The 20,576-nt window shown below is 37.2% G+C and overlaps 3 protein-coding genes across 4 annotated transcripts in view; 1 reads left to right on the forward strand and 2 right to left on the reverse strand.

Moving 5' to 3' along the window:
* LOC108857383 (universal stress protein PHOS32) overlaps window positions 1–3,379 on the reverse strand; it is a 32,053-nt gene extending 28,674 nt beyond the window's left edge. The window contains exons 1-4 of one of the 2 annotated variants that reach the window (XM_057010337.1): window positions 3,107–3,379; window positions 2,914–3,023; window positions 2,700–2,818; window positions 1,919–2,026 (exon numbers count right to left, since the gene is read on the reverse strand). In XM_057010337.1, the coding sequence (XP_056866317.1) occupies window positions 1,954–2,026; window positions 2,700–2,818; window positions 2,914–3,023; window positions 3,107–3,281 (477 nt within the window). In that variant the 5' untranslated portion in view covers window positions 3,282–3,379 and the 3' untranslated portion in view covers window positions 1,919–1,953. Of the gene's footprint in view, window positions 1–1,824; window positions 2,027–2,699; window positions 2,819–2,913; window positions 3,024–3,106 lie in introns of those variants that run through there. The other variant, XM_018631368.2, reaches the window with a different exon arrangement.
* Window positions 3,380–12,947: 9,568 nt separating this feature from the next.
* Window positions 12,948–14,842, forward strand: LOC108856278 (uncharacterized). Its single transcript, XM_018630047.2, has 5 exons — window positions 12,948–13,324; window positions 13,408–13,713; window positions 13,805–14,051; window positions 14,139–14,243; window positions 14,319–14,842. The coding sequence occupies exons 1-5, from the start codon at window positions 13,025–13,027 to the stop codon at window positions 14,420–14,422; spliced, it is 1,062 nt and encodes a 353-aa protein (XP_018485549.1). The 5' UTR covers window positions 12,948–13,024; the 3' UTR covers window positions 14,423–14,842.
* A 3,459-nt stretch (window positions 14,843–18,301) lies between these two features.
* Window positions 18,302–20,385, reverse strand: LOC108859365 (uncharacterized). The gene is made up of 3 exons (XM_018633263.2): window positions 20,184–20,385; window positions 19,557–19,877; window positions 18,302–18,609 (listed from the first exon to the last, which is right to left on the reverse strand). Exons 1-3 carry the CDS (start codon window positions 20,248–20,250, stop codon window positions 18,449–18,451), a joined length of 549 nt encoding a protein of 182 aa, XP_018488765.1. The 5' UTR covers window positions 20,251–20,385; the 3' UTR covers window positions 18,302–18,448.
* Between the last annotated feature and the right edge of the window lie 191 nt (window positions 20,386–20,576).

Raw genomic sequence — 20,576 nt, forward strand, 5'->3', positions numbered from 1 at the left:
CACACATTCTTGTCTACATTACAACTGCCCTCCGTGGAAATGGGACAGGATTCATTCAGCTGGGTCATAGGACATGTCTCCTATACATCTTTTTCTTCCACCATGACTTGGGAGGCACTAAGACCAAGAGGCACAATCCAGCGATTGGCAAAGTACATTTGGTTCTCTAGCGCCACACCGAAGCACGCTTTCCAAATGTGGGTAACAAACTTAAACAGGCTCCCAACCCGTGATCGTTTGTCGTCCTGGGGGATGCAGGTCCCTCTAAGCTGTTGCATATGCTCAAATCTTCCAGAATCAAGGGACCATTTGATGCTCTACTGTCCGTACGTCTTAACTCTGTGGGCTGAGATCAGGGTCAGACTTCGATGCATTGTGCCTGTCTTCAACAACTGGTCCCACCTTATGGAATGGGCGTGTTTGTCTACAACAGGAGCTCCTGCTGTCTTAAGGATGCTTGTAGTCCAAGCTATGGTTTATTCTGTTTGGAGACAGCGAAACAACATGCTGCACAACCAGTCTCTTATTCCACCGTTAGTTGAGTTTAAAGACATCAACAGGCAGGTCATTAACTCCATATCTGCCCAGAGGACCAAGAAGAGATTCAGGGACCTCATGTGTAGATGGCTTATCTGATCCTTTAAGTCCCGCACAAGGATATAACATGATCCTCTTTTGAGCTTCCTTAGATTTTTAGTATATCAACCCCCCTGTTTTTTACTTTCTTTTTGCCAGGGTTTTGATTTGTATAGATTAGCTGCTCTTGTAGACAAATCTTTCATTTTTAATGATATTTACATATTTAGCAAAAAAAAAAACCCACTATGCTTCTGGTTTTATGAATTTATTTACCGATGATACATGTGTCTTGGTGGCTGTTCCAATCGACATCATGCATGGATTGTATAATTGTTGTTTTAGCTTGTTAAAACTTGTTTAGGTATCCACTATAAGGAACCGTTGAAATTTAGTTTTCTCAGTGTCTTGTTGTTATCGTGCGTTTGGTCTTAGAGATGTTGTTTGCTCTGGCGCCGAAAGGCCCATTTGCGATTCACTCGAGCCTCCTTCATCGTTGTGTCCCTGATTCGTTTTTTCCACTAGAAGAAAAAGAAAAACGGTTTGGCAACAATTAGATCAGAATCTTACGAATGGGGGGCCGACTTCTTTCCTTTGCCAAACAAAAGTCTTGCAGAAGTTCTACTATTACTTGAGCATGTTTAAGCTTAGCCCATTAATAACAGTATGCCTCACTATTCTTATCACTATCCATACGCCCAGCTACTTTCTCCTCTGTCTTAATTCGCTAATTTTCTACAAAATGGCTAATCTCACCATAATGGTAAGCTGAAAACTAAAAATAACCATTATCTCTTCAACTAAAAATCTACACTATTAATTCATGTATTTAAAAATTCTGAATGTAGTTAAAGAAATTAGAATTTTTTTTCTTCTCAATGCATTTCTGTTTTGCTTTGATAAACTGTGGAAGTTTTTCTTATAAAATATTCCAACTTTTGTCCCCAATAGTCAATGAGACAATGACCAATGGAGAAGGCATTCCAACTGTCCATGTGATTTCTCTAACGTGGAACCTTTTTTAATTATTTTGGATATGTACAAATTGTTTAAGCGAGCCCACCGCATGTTCATGTGAAGGTCACATGGAGTGGTTCCATCAACAAAAACTTGCCGAAAATACTTGAAATGGTTAGCAAGGAAACCAAACATTACAACAAGATGTTAGTGTACATTATTCTGGTATTGTATAAACCAAAAACACAAGAATCTCCTCGATTCTATTTGTCTGCGTGTGTCAACAACAACTATTGAACTTAATATATTGATATGATTTCAAATACAAATACAACAAAGAAAGAAAAGAGTTCACTTTATTAAAAGCATAAATTGTGATTATTATTTTTTTATCGAACATATGAGATCACAGCCTTTTGTTTAGTCCTTGACAACGGTGACCGGGCAAGGGGCGTGTTGAATCACAAAGCTGCTCACGCTTCCCATTATTATCCTGTTTCAATATTTAAACTAATTAGAGTTTACGAAAAAAAAAAATTAAACCAATTAGTCATCTACACACTTTGGAAAAAAAATTAATTATACACTTGCAGGAAGAAAAATGTTTATCTTTGAAAATTCATGAAAAATATAAGAGATATGTATGTTACAGGTGTAACCATTGATTAGATTTCAGTTTTAGAATATCTTGGAAGGGCTAAATAGTTTGTTTCTTTCTTAACTATCATAGGAAGACAAAATTTTCAAAGTGAAAACTAATCTAATTTGGTTGGGAAGTTATTATCATAGAAGCTTTATATAGCTAAAATTGTTCTTCCTCCAAAAAAAAGATCTCTTAACCAGCTAAGACATAACAATTTGATTAAGACTAATTAACAAAATATTAAGAACCATCAAAATGACATTGTTTTAAGATTGTAAAACCGTGGACTCAAAGACAACGGCCCTATGAGGTATTTGTCATTATCTTCAGATGACGAATAATTTTAATAATGAACCGACATTAACAATCTAAGTTATATTTAGCAAAAAAAAAAACAATCTAAGTTATATCACCCTTTCACGTTATAAATTTCGTATACGATTATATTACATCTAATAGTACCATGCAATCAATAAATGCCATTCTGGCTAGACATCAAATAAATAAACAATTTAAGAAAAACCTTTGAAGGGCACTGAGTCCTCTGCTTCCCATGACAATAGAATCAAGTTTGAGAGATTTAACAGCATCAACCAGCTTCTCTCTTGCATCTCCCCAGTATATTTTCGTCACTACATGAATCTGTTTCCAATTATATTATAAGTTTATAACCAAAGATTGCCAAAAACAATTATTTATTTTGATTAAGTCAAGAAATATATTTGTAAAAAAGAAACCTCTTTCTGCCTCGAACCAGTGTCGAGCATGTCAAGAACTGGTATATCGATTTTGACACCGTATTTCTCCATAGTCTCTGGTTCTCTAAACTCCACCAACGGTATGAGAGCTGCAGCACCAGATAAATCCGGGTTAAACCGACATTTCAATCACAATGTGTTTAAAAACCGGATGGCTAAAGAGAAGACTTACGAGAACCGGATTTAAGCCAGAGGGAGTTACGAGGTCCAGCTTCAGAGGTTGATAACGCGTGAATGATGTAAAACGTATCTCCTTTATCAGCTAAGTTGTCGATGGCCCATCTCAGTGCGTTCTTGCTGCTCTCCGAGAAGTCCATGGCGATTCCGATCTTCCTGTCTTTAGGCATCTTTCTTGATCAAACTTGTGATCTGTTTTCTAATTTTCAAGTTTTTTCTAGAGAGAGAGATGGTGAGGAATTGTGAGAAGATTAGCTTATGGCTTTGAACGTTAAAGTTACAACTTATAAGATTTGGAAAGTGAGATAGAGAGACCAATGATGAAGTTTCCTGGATGCTTTCTGTTGTTGGATCCCCTGTTTACATCAGAACCGTCCATGTTTAAAATACGAGATTTTAATATATAATGATAAATTATACAAATTGCTAATAGATTAAATGTAGTATTAACCACTAATATATAATTAAAGTTCAGCAACTTGGTTGAATATATGAATTTAAATTTAATATACAACTAATATTTCCACATAATTCCAAATGATCTGATCCAACATTTAAAAAGAAATGCATCACATGATATAAATAATATTATTATTTCAATAGTACATCAACATTTCTGGTAATATATTCTTAATTCATTTAATGAGTTGGTTCGCCATTGGATTAGGATGGACATGTGATCAGTAAGTTGAAAGCGCATGGTCATGAAGGTACATGTTCTAGATTATGAATTCATTTTCAAAAGTTAATATACATGTTTAAGGTTGTTGTGTGTAGCAGATGTTTAAGTGAAATCTTATGATTCTTTTCTTGTGAAACAAATCCTGATTGTATTGCAAGTCTCCGGAACTAATAAAGTGAGTTAATTTGTTTTCTCTGAAATCAATAGTTCTTGGTAATTATCGAGAAACAAAACAAAGACGGTAAATATTTGCGTTTTGCGCTTTTATATCGTGATGACTAAACTATTTAAAGAAGCAATGTAAATACAAACGTAAACGCTTGTTCAAATCTAGTTGGTGAGTTTAGAAGTATCTATATTCAAGTTTTATAGTGGTACGGTTGTAGAGTTGTAGTCTATCAAGTCTTTTGATATCAAGTTTTTTGATACGATATTACTTGAAATTCTTTAGATACACTTAGAAGTTGTATCTGATCAGAATTTTACAAATCCAAGACACATCACACTTTAACTTGCAACTATAGTCTCCAGTCTCTCATGATCAATATATTAACTTGATCCTGTTTATATACTTGTAATTACACAAGCAGTCCGCCTCGCGATTTATATAGTAGATATTAATAGCCAACGCCCATTTTGCTTAAAGGTTTGCTTTTAATGCATGAGTCTAAATGTAAACATAGAGTTCTATTTATAAAATATAGATTCGACGTCACAACCCTCAAAGTTAGTAGCTAGCCAAGATATATAAAGAGCCGAACAACTCTCACTTGATGCTATTCTTCTTGGTACTTTGTTATCCTGAGAATACAGTGAGTTTTTCAACCTCAGCATCTCCTGCTCGACATCATAATCATCATTCATCATAGTTAGTGGGGCGGACCCACCATAAAAATTTAAGTTGGGGTCACAATATATAGGAAAAAAATTATACAGGTCATTGTCAGGTATCGAACTGACTCCACATTTCTTCAAGTAGGTCCGCCTCTGATCATAGTTGATTAACAGCTCACGTAGACAGAGCTCCAACAACTGCATTGTGGACTAGTTATGTAGATAGCCACGAGTTAAAATGGCATAGTAAACTTTTCATTTGCGTCTCTAGGTTTTCTAATTGATTAAATGGATTCTTGTCCCAATCAGTACCAGCCCTGGGTACACATGTGCTCCCGGCCTGTTTAAAATATGTAATACTTCGACCTTCAAATAGTGAAATCTTTGGTAGTTTCATTGGTTTATACTTGATTCTAGTGTATTTGTAGGTGTTCGGTTTAATTCTCTCTAGCTTCATTTTTTAGTTACTAAATAATAGGCTCCAAATTTTGTTTTTGTTGCTTCCAGCCCTTTATTTTTACGGGCCGGATCTGGTCCAATACATAATATAAGTATCTGGGTAAGGATCAAACCAACTATTGAGAATAACTTTTTCTTTTCTCGGTAGATTTTATTAACAAACCAAGATGAACACAGAAGAGTACAGACACTAAGCAGGCAGAAACAGAAATATCTCCTGAGACTAAGCCCACACAAGGGAGACAAGCTAAACAAAGGATTAAACTACAAAACAAACACTTGGCTAGAGAACCATCATCTTTAAAACATCACCAAAGACTAGAAGACTTAAGTCTAAGGGAGCAGACAGCTTCAACACAGAAGCAACTCTCACAGCAGATGTCACAAAAGTAACCCACCAACAAAGACAAGAGTCCCTTGCTTAACCTTCATCCCAGCTACAGAAGTAAACCGGCGAAGTTACAAGAGAAGTCAACACAGATCCGACCACCTCTGAGAGAGAACAAATTAAAAACTTACCCTTAGGAGAACAGAGGTATTTCAGAACTCGCAACCTCCAAACCTGAAACCGGCTGAAGCAGACAAACCGGGAAGGTACCGACGGCAAGAGAGGAAAGCAAGAGCTTTCCTTAAAGTGTATCCATTCCAAAGTACAAACTTCAACAGGCTGGAGGAGTGAAGGAAAATACCAACATTCCAAACCTCAGCCAAACCTAATCTGACAACAAGTTCTAAAACCACCCGAAGCAGCGACGAACGAAATTACAGCTGCAACCAGGCACAAACCGGCAAGAGAAAGAAGATGAACTCTAACCCGTCAATAAGGGAAGGTGGAGACAATCCGGATCAATCAAGAACAGAACCAGTCCATCTCAATGACTGACGCCGTCGCTTGGCCTCACCACCCGAAGACGAAACAGTGTAAAGCCGTAAAAAGGAAAGCAAATCACAAAGGGAGCTCAGCTCCGGTGCTAACGGAGCCACCGGAGCCGACCAAAGCTCAATCTGATTTTTAGATCTGGGTTTTAGCCACTCAAATCATGTCTTTTTCTAACTCGGGTTTTGATTCACTGTTTTAGAAATGTCTAGCTACGATTACCAACATAAGTATCTAAAAACAAGAAGTTCTAATGTAAACCAAAATTAATAATAAAAAAAGGTTCGAACATGCAAATTTGGCAATTCAAGTTCATCTCTGTTTGTTTTTTTTTAAATTATATGGATTTGTTGGGATGATTTGATTAGTATAGTCAAAGTTGTAAACTTGCAATCATCTTGAAGACCAACCATATTTTATACATCGTGTAATCAGAATGCCTACTCCTAATAGTTAATGTGTTTATGGGGCTAATTAAGTGATTTCGTATAAGTAGTACATTTGGGTTGGAGTTTCGTACTTCTTTTCCATGAGCCTTTATCAGGTAATATTGAAAAGATAATTAAGTCGTATAGTAAATAATACGTTAATTTGAATCGTAAGCGCTAACTATAGTAAGAGAAAGTATATTATTACAGCCGGCGAAAAGAAGTTAGCAAATTATTTTGCACATTTAATAGAAATATTTATGGAATCTCTTTGGTTCAGTGGTTTGACCAATAATTCATTAATACTTCTATACTATGAGGTTTGGGTTTCAATTCCCGGATAAGGCAGAATTATGCGAATTAAGGAAGAAAAACTTTACAAGAAATCTGCAGCATAGCACAAGAAATACGGTCAAGCGTAGATTCCATAGACAGCTCATGTGATGCAGTCAGACGTAAATCCTCATACGACAGTAAAAAAATTAGAAACATTTGGATTATTCCGAGGAAGATCATGAATATGAAAAATCCAAAATAGTTTCTAAGAAGTTAAATGAAAAACCTTGACATTTGAAATCACTTGAATCCATCTGCAGATGAATTTGATATAAGATAACAATGATCATTCGAAGATTTTGCGACTTCTCTCTTCAAGACGAACACTCATATTGAGCAAACCTTATCTCCGACAACCGGTATGATCTCTATCCCTGGTCGGAAATCTCTTCTTTTCCTTTTCTTATTTTTTCTTTGCGTTGTTCTCCTTTCCTGCACATCTCCGATATGTGAGCATCTCTAGAGGATCTTCTGATGATTCGGTCTTGCTCGAGAAAGACAAATCTTCTAATTTTACCTTTTATTCTAAAGTTGCAACGAGGTTATGGTTGGATTTGAGGCGGAAAGGCGTCAGCTTTTTAAGGATTCGAAACTCGATTTTTCAGATCTGGCAGTTTCGTCGGATTTCAAGCTTCTGAGAAACAACAAAAGCCGAAGTTAAGTTACCTTAATTTGGTTTGGTATTAAGTGGGGTCTGATTCCTCCTGTTGATCCTCTGTGCTCGCGGAAAGGCTTTGCTTCTCATCGGATTTGACATAGGGGTAGTTAGTAAATGCAGTTTGTTATCCTCAGTGTATTGGTGTGACGGTCTAATCTTCCACGGTCTCAAGTAATTCTTGAGGGTTCGCTTACCTCAGAAGCGCGTGCAAAGTCAGGACTGCTGCTGCGTGGTGGTGTCTTGCCTCCGGTCTAAGCGTGTATGGTTTGATGAGCTAGTAACCACAGTCGTCAAATGGCTGTTGTGAGACTGGTCTTTGCGACCATTCTGCTTGTTTATTCTGTCTATTGAATTCTTTTGATCATTCTTATTTTCTTGCAGTGACAACTGCTACAGGAGTGGAGGCTTTTTAAACATGTTCTGGTACTCCATCTATCGGTTCGCGGCAGTGGCAAATGGCGAGAGCTCATGTCGTGTTCATATGGTCTTTGGTGTGTTTGTTCATTGATGACTCCATTTGAGGAGATAGCACATCCCAATGCCAATGGTTTGGCTGTTCGACCGTCTTGGTAGTGCTATTCTTTGTACTTGGGTGCATGTTTGGGGCTATTTGATTGTGGTGGTGGTTGCTCTCTTAATCCCATCTTTGTGCCATGTTCACGAAGTTATACCGATTTCAATTTTGGTCAGAAAGTCAGGTATGAATTTAAAGTTCTGTCTCCGCTTAAGAGACTACAGTTGCCTCGGCTAGGATGAGAATGAGATGCATGAGCTCCTTTACCTAATTAACTTAGTGCGGTAGTTTTGGAGTTGCATTCAAAATTTGAATGTGTTACCAATAGTTGTACTACTTTTTGTTTAATTTCTAGTTTGATGGTTACAGTAAGAAAGCTAATCGGAAAGTTAATAAAAAATTTAATTAAAAAAAGATAATAATGATCACACCACAATTTTGCACAAGTCACTAATAGTATACTGGAAACTGACAAAAGAAATAATATTATTTGACCACAGATTTAATCAGATAGTTAAACCGAATATATGTCCGGTACAAACTCCCATACATGGTTTTCGATTACGGATGTCGCGCAAAACACGCTAAGATGAGTTGTAAACTCAAAACATAAACAAAAAGAAGGATAAAAAGAAACATACTAGATTTGCTGCTTTGATTGCGTCTGATTAGAAATAGATTTGTTGGTTGGATAGCTCATGCAAATGTTACTGTCACGTGCGTAGGCTCTCCACTCTGCACATGCAGCCACACAGGACCAAGCCTGCCCAAACTTCTCAAACACCAAACTTCCGTTTCTTTTTCTGATAAACAAACTTTCGTTTCTCGAGTGTGTAGTAGATCTTCGCACATTTTTGCTTGTGATGTAAGCTGATTCATCTTCTTGAAAATTTATACATGTTTCACATAAAAAAAAATTAATACATGTTCTAATTGTCCCAATTATCTTTTTACACAACAAAGAAATATTTGAAAATACGATGGTTATGTGTTTGGGATAGAAGCAAGAAGCTGCAGCCAAATATTATAATTTTACTTTCCGAAACAAACACAAATGACCCGGACGAGTTAGTCCAGTGGTACCCCGAGGCTTCGGCTGAAGGAACGCGGGTTCGAAACTCGGGCGGGGAGGCGTGTCCAGGACCTTAACCGGTACAGACGCAGGCTGGCGCCGGGCCTAGGTGGTGGGTCCCGAAAGGGCCAACACCTGGTTAATCAAAAAGAAAAAAAAAAAAAAAAAAAAAAAAAGAAACAAACACAAATGTACATAAAAGAGAGAAAAGTGCGACAAAGCAACAAAGCAAAGGGGAGGACATTATGGAAACAATAAGCAATAATAAAAAGATAAAAAAAACAGTTAAAAATATATAGTCAATACTTGCGTCTACTCTCTTTGTCCTGGAGTTTTTTTTTTTTTTTTTTTTTTTGGCAACGAGTCCTGGAGTTCATGTGATGCATGTTGCATTTCTGATGTCAAATAACATCAAATCCTATGTATATTCTTTTTCGCGGTGCTTGCTGTGTTTATGTATTTATGATTTAAAATTATAATGTTTTCATGACCTGTGTGAAAGAGTGCGTTTCATGTTCTATATGAAAGTGATGTTTTTCTTTTTCTTTTATCATACTAGTTGGCAAAAACCATTCAAGTTACTTGCTGTGAGCAACTAATGTATGTTTTAAGAAACAATTACGAGGCTTTGTCTTTTATATGTACGTCTTTTAAAAGGTAAGATTAAGCACAGTTACATTCTAAACATGCATGTTATATGTGTTATTATAAGTTTTTTCTTTTGGCTAAAGATGTGTGATTATAAGTTGCCAACTTAAAATTCAGCGAGGACCAATAAATTAATCCTTGTTTGTATATTTCGAATGAGTGTGTGTTAAAAGTTCCAAATATATATAGGCTAAGAAAGCAATATATAAAGATGATTTTTTTTCTAACAAATGCCATACTAATTTTAAGACAATTCCAAATTCGAAATCTAGTTTGATGGAACTTAATTAACATAAATCATACCAGAAAGCCGATTTCGAATATTATGTGCAATCTTGTCGACTAACAAGATGTATTCTTTGTTTTTAGAATATGTTGGATTGTAATGTGGAAGAAGAACTCAATACGTTGTTGAAATTCGTCTGTTTGCGTAGTGAAAGCTAACTATTATGTCAGTGTGGATACCAACTTTTACCATTTGAGTACGATATCTTTCAAACACAGCCTCTATTATTTGAAAAGATCAGCTTATTGGCAAATATTTATGAGATTTAAAAAAGACCGTTAAAAGATTGTTAATCCATAAAACAACTATTAACACACATCTGAACAAACAAGTTAACATAAGAAGATGTCAACAAACGTTAATAATAGTTATGTGGATCATTCTTTAGTGATTTTTTTTTTATGTTCCTTTTGCATAGCCAAGACTGGCGAGTCAGCTTTTACTAAGGCTATGTGCGGTTTTTTCCTTTGGGGTCGACAGCCTCCTCGACATTAACTAGTATGTAATATATTATCAGATAAAGATAAGAAAAGCATGCAATGCACGTATACTTGGCCGGTAACAAAGAGACCCTTCCACAATTGTTTATGCATTCTGAGTCATACATAACGGTGTATATTATATTTTTATGAAAGGTACCAGAAATTATGTTGGAGTGTGGATTCTTCACACTAATTAGAAGCGTGGTCAATGATAACATTTGAGTATTTCTCAAAAAGAAAGCTATAATAATTGAGTTGTTAGTGTAATTAGTGGTTTGTTCCTATCGTGATAAGTCAAATAAGTAAGAAGAGAAAACGATGTTAAAATAACTCCAGGCTCCGACTTATCTTTCGGCGGAAAATAAGATCAAAGCGATCTCTTTCTGCTTCGCCTTTTTTTTTTCATTTGCGGAAATGTGTTCTTAGATTTCGGAAAGTGTGTGGGAAGCCAATCATACTAACATTCATCTCCCGTCAGCATAAATAAATCGATACATCATCATCTCCTTTATACTTTAATTAATTTAGGAACGAAACAATATGCAAAACTGTAGAAGTACTGCACGTGGACTACCGTAAGCCAACCCACATGTAGCCATGTAGACAGAATGCATGCAAATGCTTTTTTTTCGGAAATGGTCGAGAGTACAAAACACAATGTGATTTGTATATCCTTAAGAAATGAGAAAAGAAGTTTGGATAGTTGACATGATTTTAAGATCCATATCGTCTACGCTGGTGAAGTGATTTTGTTCGTTTCGCTAATTATCATCTAAAACACATGTTTTTCTAACGAAAACATTTTTTTTTAACGAAAACATTGATAAGAGATATAATTCATATGAGCTAATAAAGTTACTAACACTATCAAGGGCTGTCCATTCTTGTCTACTCCAAACCAAACTCTTTTTTACCCTAAGAAAATTTTACTTGGTCATAGTCATTGATCTTCGATCCCTCACCGTTTACATAATCGCCTTCAAAATTGTACGAAATTTGTATTAGACAAACCTTTTCTCCGAGAAAATGAATTTAAATAGGCAGGATAAAAAGAGCTCGAGCATATAGGTGTATCCTTTTTACTATGTAAGTCAATGAGGTTCCATCCGAAAACCGTAGAACCGACCAAATATGTATATGACTTAGTAAATGATGCTTGCCGGAGAAAAAAATATACAAGGATAAAAGTAGTGGGAAATGGTGTGGGATAACTTGTAGGTGAAGAATCACGTCCCGTTCCCTGTTCGACCAAGTGGGCACGAGATGGGCCAAATGTCAAGGATCACTAATCCAAATAATTAAACTGAAACACGTGTCTTTTCCATGTCACATCATCGTGCAGTGCAGTTGAGAGAATCGACTTGTTTTGGTTCCATCTGGAGCTGATCTGGTTTCAAGCACCGTTAAGCAATCTGACGGAAATTAAGTTTTTCAACTACCGATGGCAAAATCGTCATTTGCGTAGTGTATAGAGAAAGTAACAATGAAACCTAAATTAACGTGCTTTCAACGACGGTGAGTGGTGGTGTGACACCCATATCTTCTGTTTAATTACGATAATAACCTTTTTCTACTGTTTTCTGTTAAACTTATAAGTTATAACCATGTCTCTACTAGTATTAGTAATTATTCTTGTTCAAAAACGCGTTTTCCGCGTCCGATTATTCGCCGAGAAAACGTGAAACGGCTTCTTTCCATGACAATTTAGTCTGATTCGGTTGGTTAATCGATCAAAGATAAAAACTTCATCATTTTCTCGATTTCAAATTCAAAATCATGATTTGCTATACGAATTCTTAGGTCAAAACGAACAAGATAAGAAGAAAATGAAGAAATCACAGAAAAAATGATGAAAGGCGGCCATGGAGTTACAGGTCTAACATTGAAGATGAGTGTATTTCAGTATTTTTATTTCATTAACCCTAAAAATAAAATAAAAAAGCCAAAACGAAGTATGCCTTACTCGAATCGCGCACCTAAATGAACAAATACCTCGAAACTTACCACTAGACAACGTCAGATACTAGTTTTTTGTCACCAAAACAATTATTATAACATGTATCTATGTAGAAAAATAAAATATAACCTAAAATTAATCACCGATTAATCCATGATTAATCTCCGATTTTTTCATTAGGCACTAGGTCCAACCCGAACGCATATGTAGCGTCTACCGAGTTTCGGAACAAGGTAATTATACAAGTTTCTTTGTTGTGACGTTAATCATTTAAATCAGGAAACTATACTCGTCCAGAAGGGGTAACTTGGTAAACTCAATGCCCAGGGCCCAGGGAATGACGGTCTAACAGCTATCACGTGCTAGTCAACCCGGTATCACAGATATTCAGAGAATAGGTCCCCGCTAACTTACTTGCCATAACCCCCTCGTCGTAGCCCACTAGTAGGCCAACATCACTCTCTCCCTACGCTGTATTCAAAAGCGCGTGAAATCCATTTTCCAAACCGTATGCGCGTGGAAACGCAACCTCTCCCCCACCACCACCACCACTCCACAACTAACTTTTTCTTCTTCCTTCGCCTACAAATACTAACTTTTCTTTTTGCGAACGAAGCAGTAACCTCTGCTATAATCTAACTTCCTCGATACTCGTGAAAGACCGACCTCTCAAGAGAGCCATGGAACCTACTAGCTTAAACGACGACGTTGAGTTCCGACTTCCGCCTGAGTTTCTCACTGACGACGACTACAAGCTTTTCGAGGGTGATGATGAGTCCACCAACTTGTTCCCCTACGAGCTGATTCATGGATTCGGTTTAGACTCCGGTTTTGATAGTAGAACCGTTAAGCCAACCGGGGACGAAGTGAATTTCTTAACCGGATCGACCAGGAAAACCGCTCGGTCATCATATCTGGAAGATGATGTCTCCTGTGGATTTCTCGGTAACCACGCTTTTCCCGCCGATAATAACTACAAGGTGACTAGACATAAGACTCATCTTCTCTCCGTTTACATTAACCGGATTTAACCTCTGTAACTAACGTTTATTGGTTTATTCAGGCGTGGGGTGCGACTCGTTCAAGTCCTTGTAGGGCCGGGGACGGTTACGGTCGCCGGAATCAGAACTGTCAGACGCGAGTTTCTTCTCAGGCGGCTGCGTGTGATCTGTATTGCTCCGCGGTGGAGGAGAAGCTGGCGACGATGAATATCAGCGACGGTTACAACAACAGTGGCAGGGGAATTGTCGATCTTCCCAGAAAACATCCCCTTGCCCCCGCCGCCGCCGCCGCAGTCAGAAACCCTAACGACGACTCTGGCTACTACAGTCGCCAGTCTCTCCAATACCATAAGCTACAAGCTCTCCAAGTAATCAAAATCGCAACTCTCTTGCGTCATTTGATTTCCTGAGTTTATGATATATGTATCAGTGGTGCTGATTTTTGTCTTCTTGCTCCAGTTTCAGCAGCAACAGCTACTGCTGATGCGGAAAAGAAGAGGATTGAAGGCTAATAATAGCAACAAAATTGTTACCCAGTCGCCATCTGTGTGGTCTAATCAGCAGCCACAGAGAAGTGATGGTTCGGGCATGCGTGCTGTTTTCCTCGGAGGAGGTGACCGCACCGGGAAACGTAGATCAACCGGGACCGGCGTCTTCTTGCCTCGTCGCGTTAACCATACTTCCCCTGAAACTCGCGAGAAGCCCAGTAAGTTTTAATGAAGCCCAGTAAGCCCAGTAAGTTTGGTTATAAAAAAATTCTGATGGGAAAGGTTTACTCTCTTGGGATTTTTAGGTGTTGCGACGGTTTTGATTCCGGCTAGAGTGGCGAAGGTTCTTAACCTAGACGAATCTGTTGTCCAGCCATCGGTCCGCTCTTCAGCTAGTAGTAGACTCAACGGTATAACAAAACCCGAACAAACCCATAGCGAGAGATAATTTTTTTAGTTTTATTAATTTATTTTTGTTTTAACAGAGCCGTCGTGGAGACAGAAGAGTTACAATGGCGGATTCTCGAGCCAGATGAAGATGGAGCAAACAGCGATTGAGCCTCGGTTGCCATCGGACTGGGCTTACTGACCGAATCGGGTTGCGTGGGTGTTTTTTTTTTAGGAAAGGTTTGAAGGAAGTAAAAAGGAGGAATAAGATTTGGATTTTGATGACTTAGGGTAGCGAAATAGTAGCAAAATTAGGGTTTATTATGGATAGTGTAAGATTTGAAGGACCAAGAAAAATAAAGGAAGGGAGAAAGGTGAAGAAGATCCTGTGGACATGACTGGGTTTTGGATTGTTTTTAACCACACCACTGTTGACTGAGCAAAGCAACAAGAGTCCCTTTTGGCTTTTTGTTGTTTGTTTTTGGTTGTCCATGGGGAATTAAAGTCTCAGTTTGTCTCTGGGCTGTTGCTTTAGTATCTACCCCCTTCTCTCTCCCCCTCGTTTGTTCTCACAACTCTTTAATCAATGGGAAGTATTAGTAAAAATAATTTTGTTTGCCAATATGGAATGTGTCATTTTATAAGATCGTTGCATCCTGAATCATGTCTTAATATTGCGAATAAGGTATCTCGCAAACAGTGAAGTATATGTCTAATGTCTTACGCGGAGCAGAGTAGTTTAGACCCTTTTTTTTTTTTAATTTGCCTAAAGAGCCTTGTTACTAGCTCTTTCAATCATAATTGTTTGGTGATGCACTTATCATTGATATAGTAATTGAAGCTGATTTACTGATGGTTCATTTAACATATATAGTGGTTTTTCTTGACATTAAAGAAAAGGAAAACAACAAAAGTTGTCTTAAAAATCATCACGTCTTATATACTTTAGGTTTTTAAATTACAGCATGTCTCCTGTTTGTTTAACCTTAACTATGGGGTATCATTTAGTATTTCTCAAATCTATTCCCAACTTTCAAAGTAAAATAATTCATCCTGGCTATACTTCAACCATACTTTATTTGCTGTTTTGTTGGTTGTGTGAAAATGTTCCGAGAAACCAAGTGTGCACAAATTTGATGTAGGACGCTTAACATTAAGACTCGTTTCTGAAGGTGTCAATAATCCACACAATACTGCAGGAAGTATGTAAACTCTTTCATGTTATTGCCTCTCATTCTCTCAACTATGGCCTAAGCTACTCAACTTGTTCGAGTTAAGCCGGTTCGACCAAATTCGACGTCCCGGTTTCATATTAGACTGCGAGACTTTTTTTGGGGCTGTATTTGCTGGAGATAGGACCGACATGTTGGATGGTGGTCTTCTGTACTTTTTGACTGCTCCACGCGGTTCGTTGTGTTTTTCATTATTGTATTAATTTGTTTGGATAAAGTTTTAATGAAATTCACTTGTATTTTCACATGACTTGGCATTTATGCTACTTGCATCTTTCCCAAGACATCACGTAGCATAAAATATGACTGTTTTGAAGAAAGTACCGCTTGGTGTGTATACATGCATGTTGGTCTCTGTTTACACGTTCACAATCTCGGAGTATTCATATTTTAATATGAAGCACTTTCTTTGTATGTTCTTGTACCCTAAACCACTGAAAAGGATAAACCTTCTTTTTTGTAATACATAGAAACTTAACCTCCAAGGTTCATGGTAGGAGATACAAAAGAAGCATTCAATAAAGCTTGCTTTGCTAGAGCATCAGCAGCCTTGTTTTCAGAGCGTTGAATCCAAACGGAAGACACATAGTCAAAAGCAAGAACAAGATTTGTAATGTCAGAGACAATGCCATAAATCTCAGAGATGGGGCCTTCCTCATTAAGAGCTCCAGTGAGTTAAAGAGAGTCAGATTTGCAGAGCACAGCCCGGGTTCCCTTGGCGATGCAGCAGGTTAAAGCTTCTCGTAGCGCCAGCCCCTTGGACTGTGAATGAGGGGAATCTATAGCTGTAAACTGGGCGAGTCCACGTCCATTAGCCCGTATCCATTTGTCCATTTATTGTTTGTGGACAAAGAGTGACCATGTCCATTAGAACCATGTCCATTAAGAACCATGTCCACTAAAACCCATATTTTTATGGGTTGCCATAGAGTCCATAATAGACCATATAAGAAAATTTTAGATTTTAATTTATAAGCCTATAATTATATATACAAGTTCATAAAATTAAAATTAATCCATAAATACAACAATTTTGGTTTTGGCAAGAAAACTTGATTTAGCGGTTTTAACGGAAAAATTCGATTTTACGATTTTGGCGGGAAAACCTGATTTTCTGGTTATGGCGGGAAATCCCGATTTTGCGGTTTTGGTAGGAAAACTCGATTTGCAGTTTTGACGGGAAAATCGATTTTGCGGTTTTGGCCGGAAAACCCGATTTTATGGTTTTGGCGGGAAAATCCGATTTTACGGTTTTGGCGGGAAAACCCGATTTTTTGGTTTTGGCGGGAAATCCCGATTTTATGGTTTTGGCGGGATAACCCGATTTTACGGTTTTGGCGGGAAAACTCGATTTTCCGGTTTTGGCGGGAAAACCCGATTTTCCGGTTTTGGCGGGAAAACCCGATTTCTCAGTTTTGGCAAGAAAACTTGATTTTACGGTTTTGGCGATTTTACGGTTTTAGCGGAAAACTCGATTTTCCGATTTGGCGGGAAAACTAGATTTCCCGGTTTTGGCGGAAAAATCCAATTTCTCTGTTTTGGCGGGAAAACTCGATTTCTCGGTTTCGGCGGGAAAATCCGATTTTACGGTTTTAGCGGAAAACTCAATTTTTCGATTTTGGCAGGAAAACTCGATTTTTCCGGTTTTGGCGGAAAAATCCGATTTCTCGGTTTTGGTGGGAAAATCCAATTTCTCAATTTTCGCGGAAAACCCCGATTTTACAGTTTGTGCGATTTTACGATTTTGACAGAGAAAATTCAATTTCCCGATTTTGGCGAGAAACCCGATTTCTCGGTTTTGGTAGAAAAACTCAAATTTTTTTAAACCCTAGATTTTTTTTGTCCATTGGACAACCCATGTCCATGAAACCCAAAACCCATAAAGACCATTTTTAAATGGTCATCCATATTTTGTCCATTAATAACCCATGGAAAAAATGGGTGTGTCCATATTAAGTCCATTTAAATATGGACGTGGACGACCAATGGACGACCCGCCCATTTGACACCTATAAGGGGAACCAGACTAGGTCTCTCATGTCTCACTGTTATTTCGTCAGTTCCCCGCTGGTAGCTGAGGGTAAACCTAAAATGTATTATAATCCATAAACTGCAATTTGATTTAAGAGGCAGTAAATGCTGAGATTCAAATACACACGGTGAATGATTGACAAAGTTAATGAGTGGCCCTGGTGAGGGAGAGTTTTTTATGAAAAATGACCATGTTTGACTTCAATGTGGTATAACATGCTAAAAATGCTTGTTAATAATTCCAATCCTTGGAGATGGAAGTTTGTCTAGTTCCATTGAACTTTGTGGATGTATTTAGATGATCAACGTGGATAAATTTTCTAAAGCTGATGCGACAGCCGCACTTTTAAAACTCAAGCAGAAGGAACACGCCAGTGTTTGAGTTCAAAAGGCCAGTTATAATTTCAAACATGTTTGCTGATCTGAATTGTTTAATAATCAGGAAGCGGAGAGCAAAGCTATAAAACAGTTCAGGCTCTGTCAAATGCCCAATCAGTTATTTTCAATTCAACATACATAAGCTTCACGTCTTCTACATGATCTTGAAAGATGTAAATTTAAGGACTCTGACATTAATTAAGCTCAAGAATATGTGCAACATAAACTCGTTGCCGTCTTAGACCTTGCAAACCAGGGTTTAGCACATGAAGGAAGACGTTGACATTTCAACTTTAGGTTTTTAGGTATTGAACCACAAACATTGTTCATGCTCCATGTACAAAGTATAATTGTATAGATGTGATAGTCGAGTTATTAAGCATCGCTTATAAGTTGCGATTGCACATGGCATATATATAACGAACAGGAAAACAGAAAAATGATATTACAAAAGTTCTTATTATATGGGAAAAATTTTAGAAACAGAACCAATAATCAAACTCACTCTGTATCATCTGCTCTCTCATATGAATCAAAATATTAAACATATATAAATCATGACACACGTGAAATTAGTAACATTACTTTTACATAGCAGCCGGAGCTAGAGCAGGGGCTGAGGTGTCGGAGTCAGGGCCTGGAGCAGTCTCGGAAACAGGCCCAGGAGCCGCACTGGAACTGAGCATTTCCAACATGGAACGGTGGGGGTTAATCCGTTGAGCATCACACAGATCAGGTAAAAATGCACCTGCATGTAGTCAATTGGTACGTTATACGTCAAGTTTACACTACTTTACATCATTGATTATATATTGTACCAGAGTAATTTACGCAACCATATTACACAGTAGATAAATCACTATCATTCAAATAATATTTAAGGTTAGTGAAACATAACAATCAAGCTCCTACCCAAATTCCTTGCTTTGACGATGAGAAACCCCCGAAATACTAAAGTAAGTTTCATGCACCGCTCAGAAAAAGGACCCGACCCAAGGAATATACCAAAACACACACAAAAACACAAGTATATGATTCCCTTACTTCATTAATCAGCCAAATTAAACATAATTTCAACTTTCTATTTACGGTAATCACTTGATTGTGTTCTTATTTCGTAAATAAATGTTTGTTTTCACTTTTTGGTATCTAATATCAATTTCTCAACAATTTTTTTTGTAAAGAAATCTCAGTTACGTAGGTATAGTGGACATAATAGTACGTATACTTTAGCACAACAAAAAGAAGGATAATTATGCTTTTTATAGTTAATAAATATATAAATTTGTATACCTAATTATTAATGTGTTCTTGCATTGATTAAGTTTCACTATATACAGATACAGTAAAGCAAGACTTTATTCATAACAACATTCAAATATTTCATCAGAATGTCGATCAGGCCGAATCTTAAATTTTGAAGACTAGTAAATTTAATAACAGTATTAATTTTTTAACAATTAAAAACTTGTGTTTATGTAAGTTTTTCTTTGGAGCAAAACTTAGGTTTATGAAAACTTATGTTTATGTAAGTTATTTATCAAATTATGGAGATTTTACACCAACGTTTCATTTGTCCATGCCCAAAACCAGTCTTGAATCGATTCATATGCAATTTATAAGATTTATATATGTACAGACAGCAAAAAAATGCCAACGTACAAATGAAAATTTTAAGAAGGCTAAAGATGGTACCTTCACCGGCGGCGAGATTGAAATAAAGATCAAGAATGTTAGGACAATAATCCAAACAAGCCGGAGAGCAAAGCTTAGCGGCGAAACCTGCCTCCATCATTGCGTCCGACGAGATCCCTACGGTTTTCCGATCAACCCCACAAGCAGCTACACACTCATCGCTCTCCACGTGGTTTACAATCCCTTCAACCTCCACCGCGGAAGTCCGGCAAGTGTATTCTCCTGCGACGTTAGCTGTCTCCAATAAACATCTTTTCCCTGAAGCCGATATCGAGAACGCACACATACCCGTTGGCAGATTCTCGCAAATAATCCCCTCTCCTGTAATTATAGGAAAAAACATAAAGCCGATAAAGAAAAAAAATGAAATGTTCAGTTACAAAAAAAAAATGAAATGTTCACATAAATGATTTTCTTTTTCTATGGTTTATTTTAAACCGATCATGTAATCAGTCAAAATGGTAAAAAATCTGTGGTTTATTCCTTTGATCTAAAAACTAAAAACTTGTCTAACCAAGTATAATTTTTGAGAAAACAAATATGGAAAAGATCTTAGTGTACTTCTTGATCATGATCTTGGGTATTAACGGGTGGAGATTTCTATACAATAGATATATGTGTACGTACCTAAAGCGGCATGGAGAAGAGATGAGAGAATGAGAAAGATTGGCAGTTTGAGGGAAGAATAAGACATTGTTTCTGTTTTTTTTTTCTTTCTTTGGTCTCTCTTCTTGTCTTTCTCCTTTATTGTTTTTAGGGGTTTAACGTTTGATGAAAGAGTAATATAGAGAGAACGTGGGAATAGAATTCGTATATTGAAGGAGATGCTGTGAGGTTTGTGAGTACATTGTATATATAGATGATGTTTTGATGAATGATTTGTATATTCTAGTTAATTTTTTATTCTTTACAGCACTCCCTATATATGGTTTTATAATATATTAAAGTATTTGCTAGGTTTTAATCCAAAAAAAGAGAGCACTTGCTAGGCTTTTCTTTTTTTCTTTTATGTGCAAGGCT

This window comes from Raphanus sativus, chromosome 5 (genome assembly GCF_000801105.2).
Source record: "Raphanus sativus cultivar WK10039 chromosome 5, ASM80110v3, whole genome shotgun sequence".
In the NCBI taxonomy this organism is placed as follows: domain Eukaryota; kingdom Viridiplantae; phylum Streptophyta; class Magnoliopsida; order Brassicales; family Brassicaceae; genus Raphanus; species Raphanus sativus.

Bases quoted from the DNA above. Each gene is read 5' to 3' on its own strand.
- LOC108859365 (XM_018633263.2), bottom strand. From the start codon at position 20,250: ATGTCTTATTCTTCCCTCAAACTGCCAATCTTTCTCATTCTCTCATCT. The intron at 19,878-20,183 runs GTACGTACACAT...CTATAATTACAG, and splicing joins TCTTCTCCATGCCGCTTTAG to GAGAGGGGATTATTTGCGAG. The intron at 18,610-19,556 runs GTACCATCTTTA...GACTACATGCAG, and splicing joins CAATCTCGCCGCCGGTGAAG to GTGCATTTTTACCTGATCTG.
- LOC108856278 (XM_018630047.2), top strand. From the start codon at position 13,025: ATGGAACCTACTAGCTTAAACGACGACGTTGAGTTCCGACTTCCGCCT. The intron at 13,325-13,407 runs GTGACTAGACAT...TGGTTTATTCAG, and splicing joins CCGCCGATAATAACTACAAG to GCGTGGGGTGCGACTCGTTC. The intron at 14,052-14,138 runs GTAAGTTTTAAT...TGGGATTTTTAG, and splicing joins TGAAACTCGCGAGAAGCCCA to GTGTTGCGACGGTTTTGATT.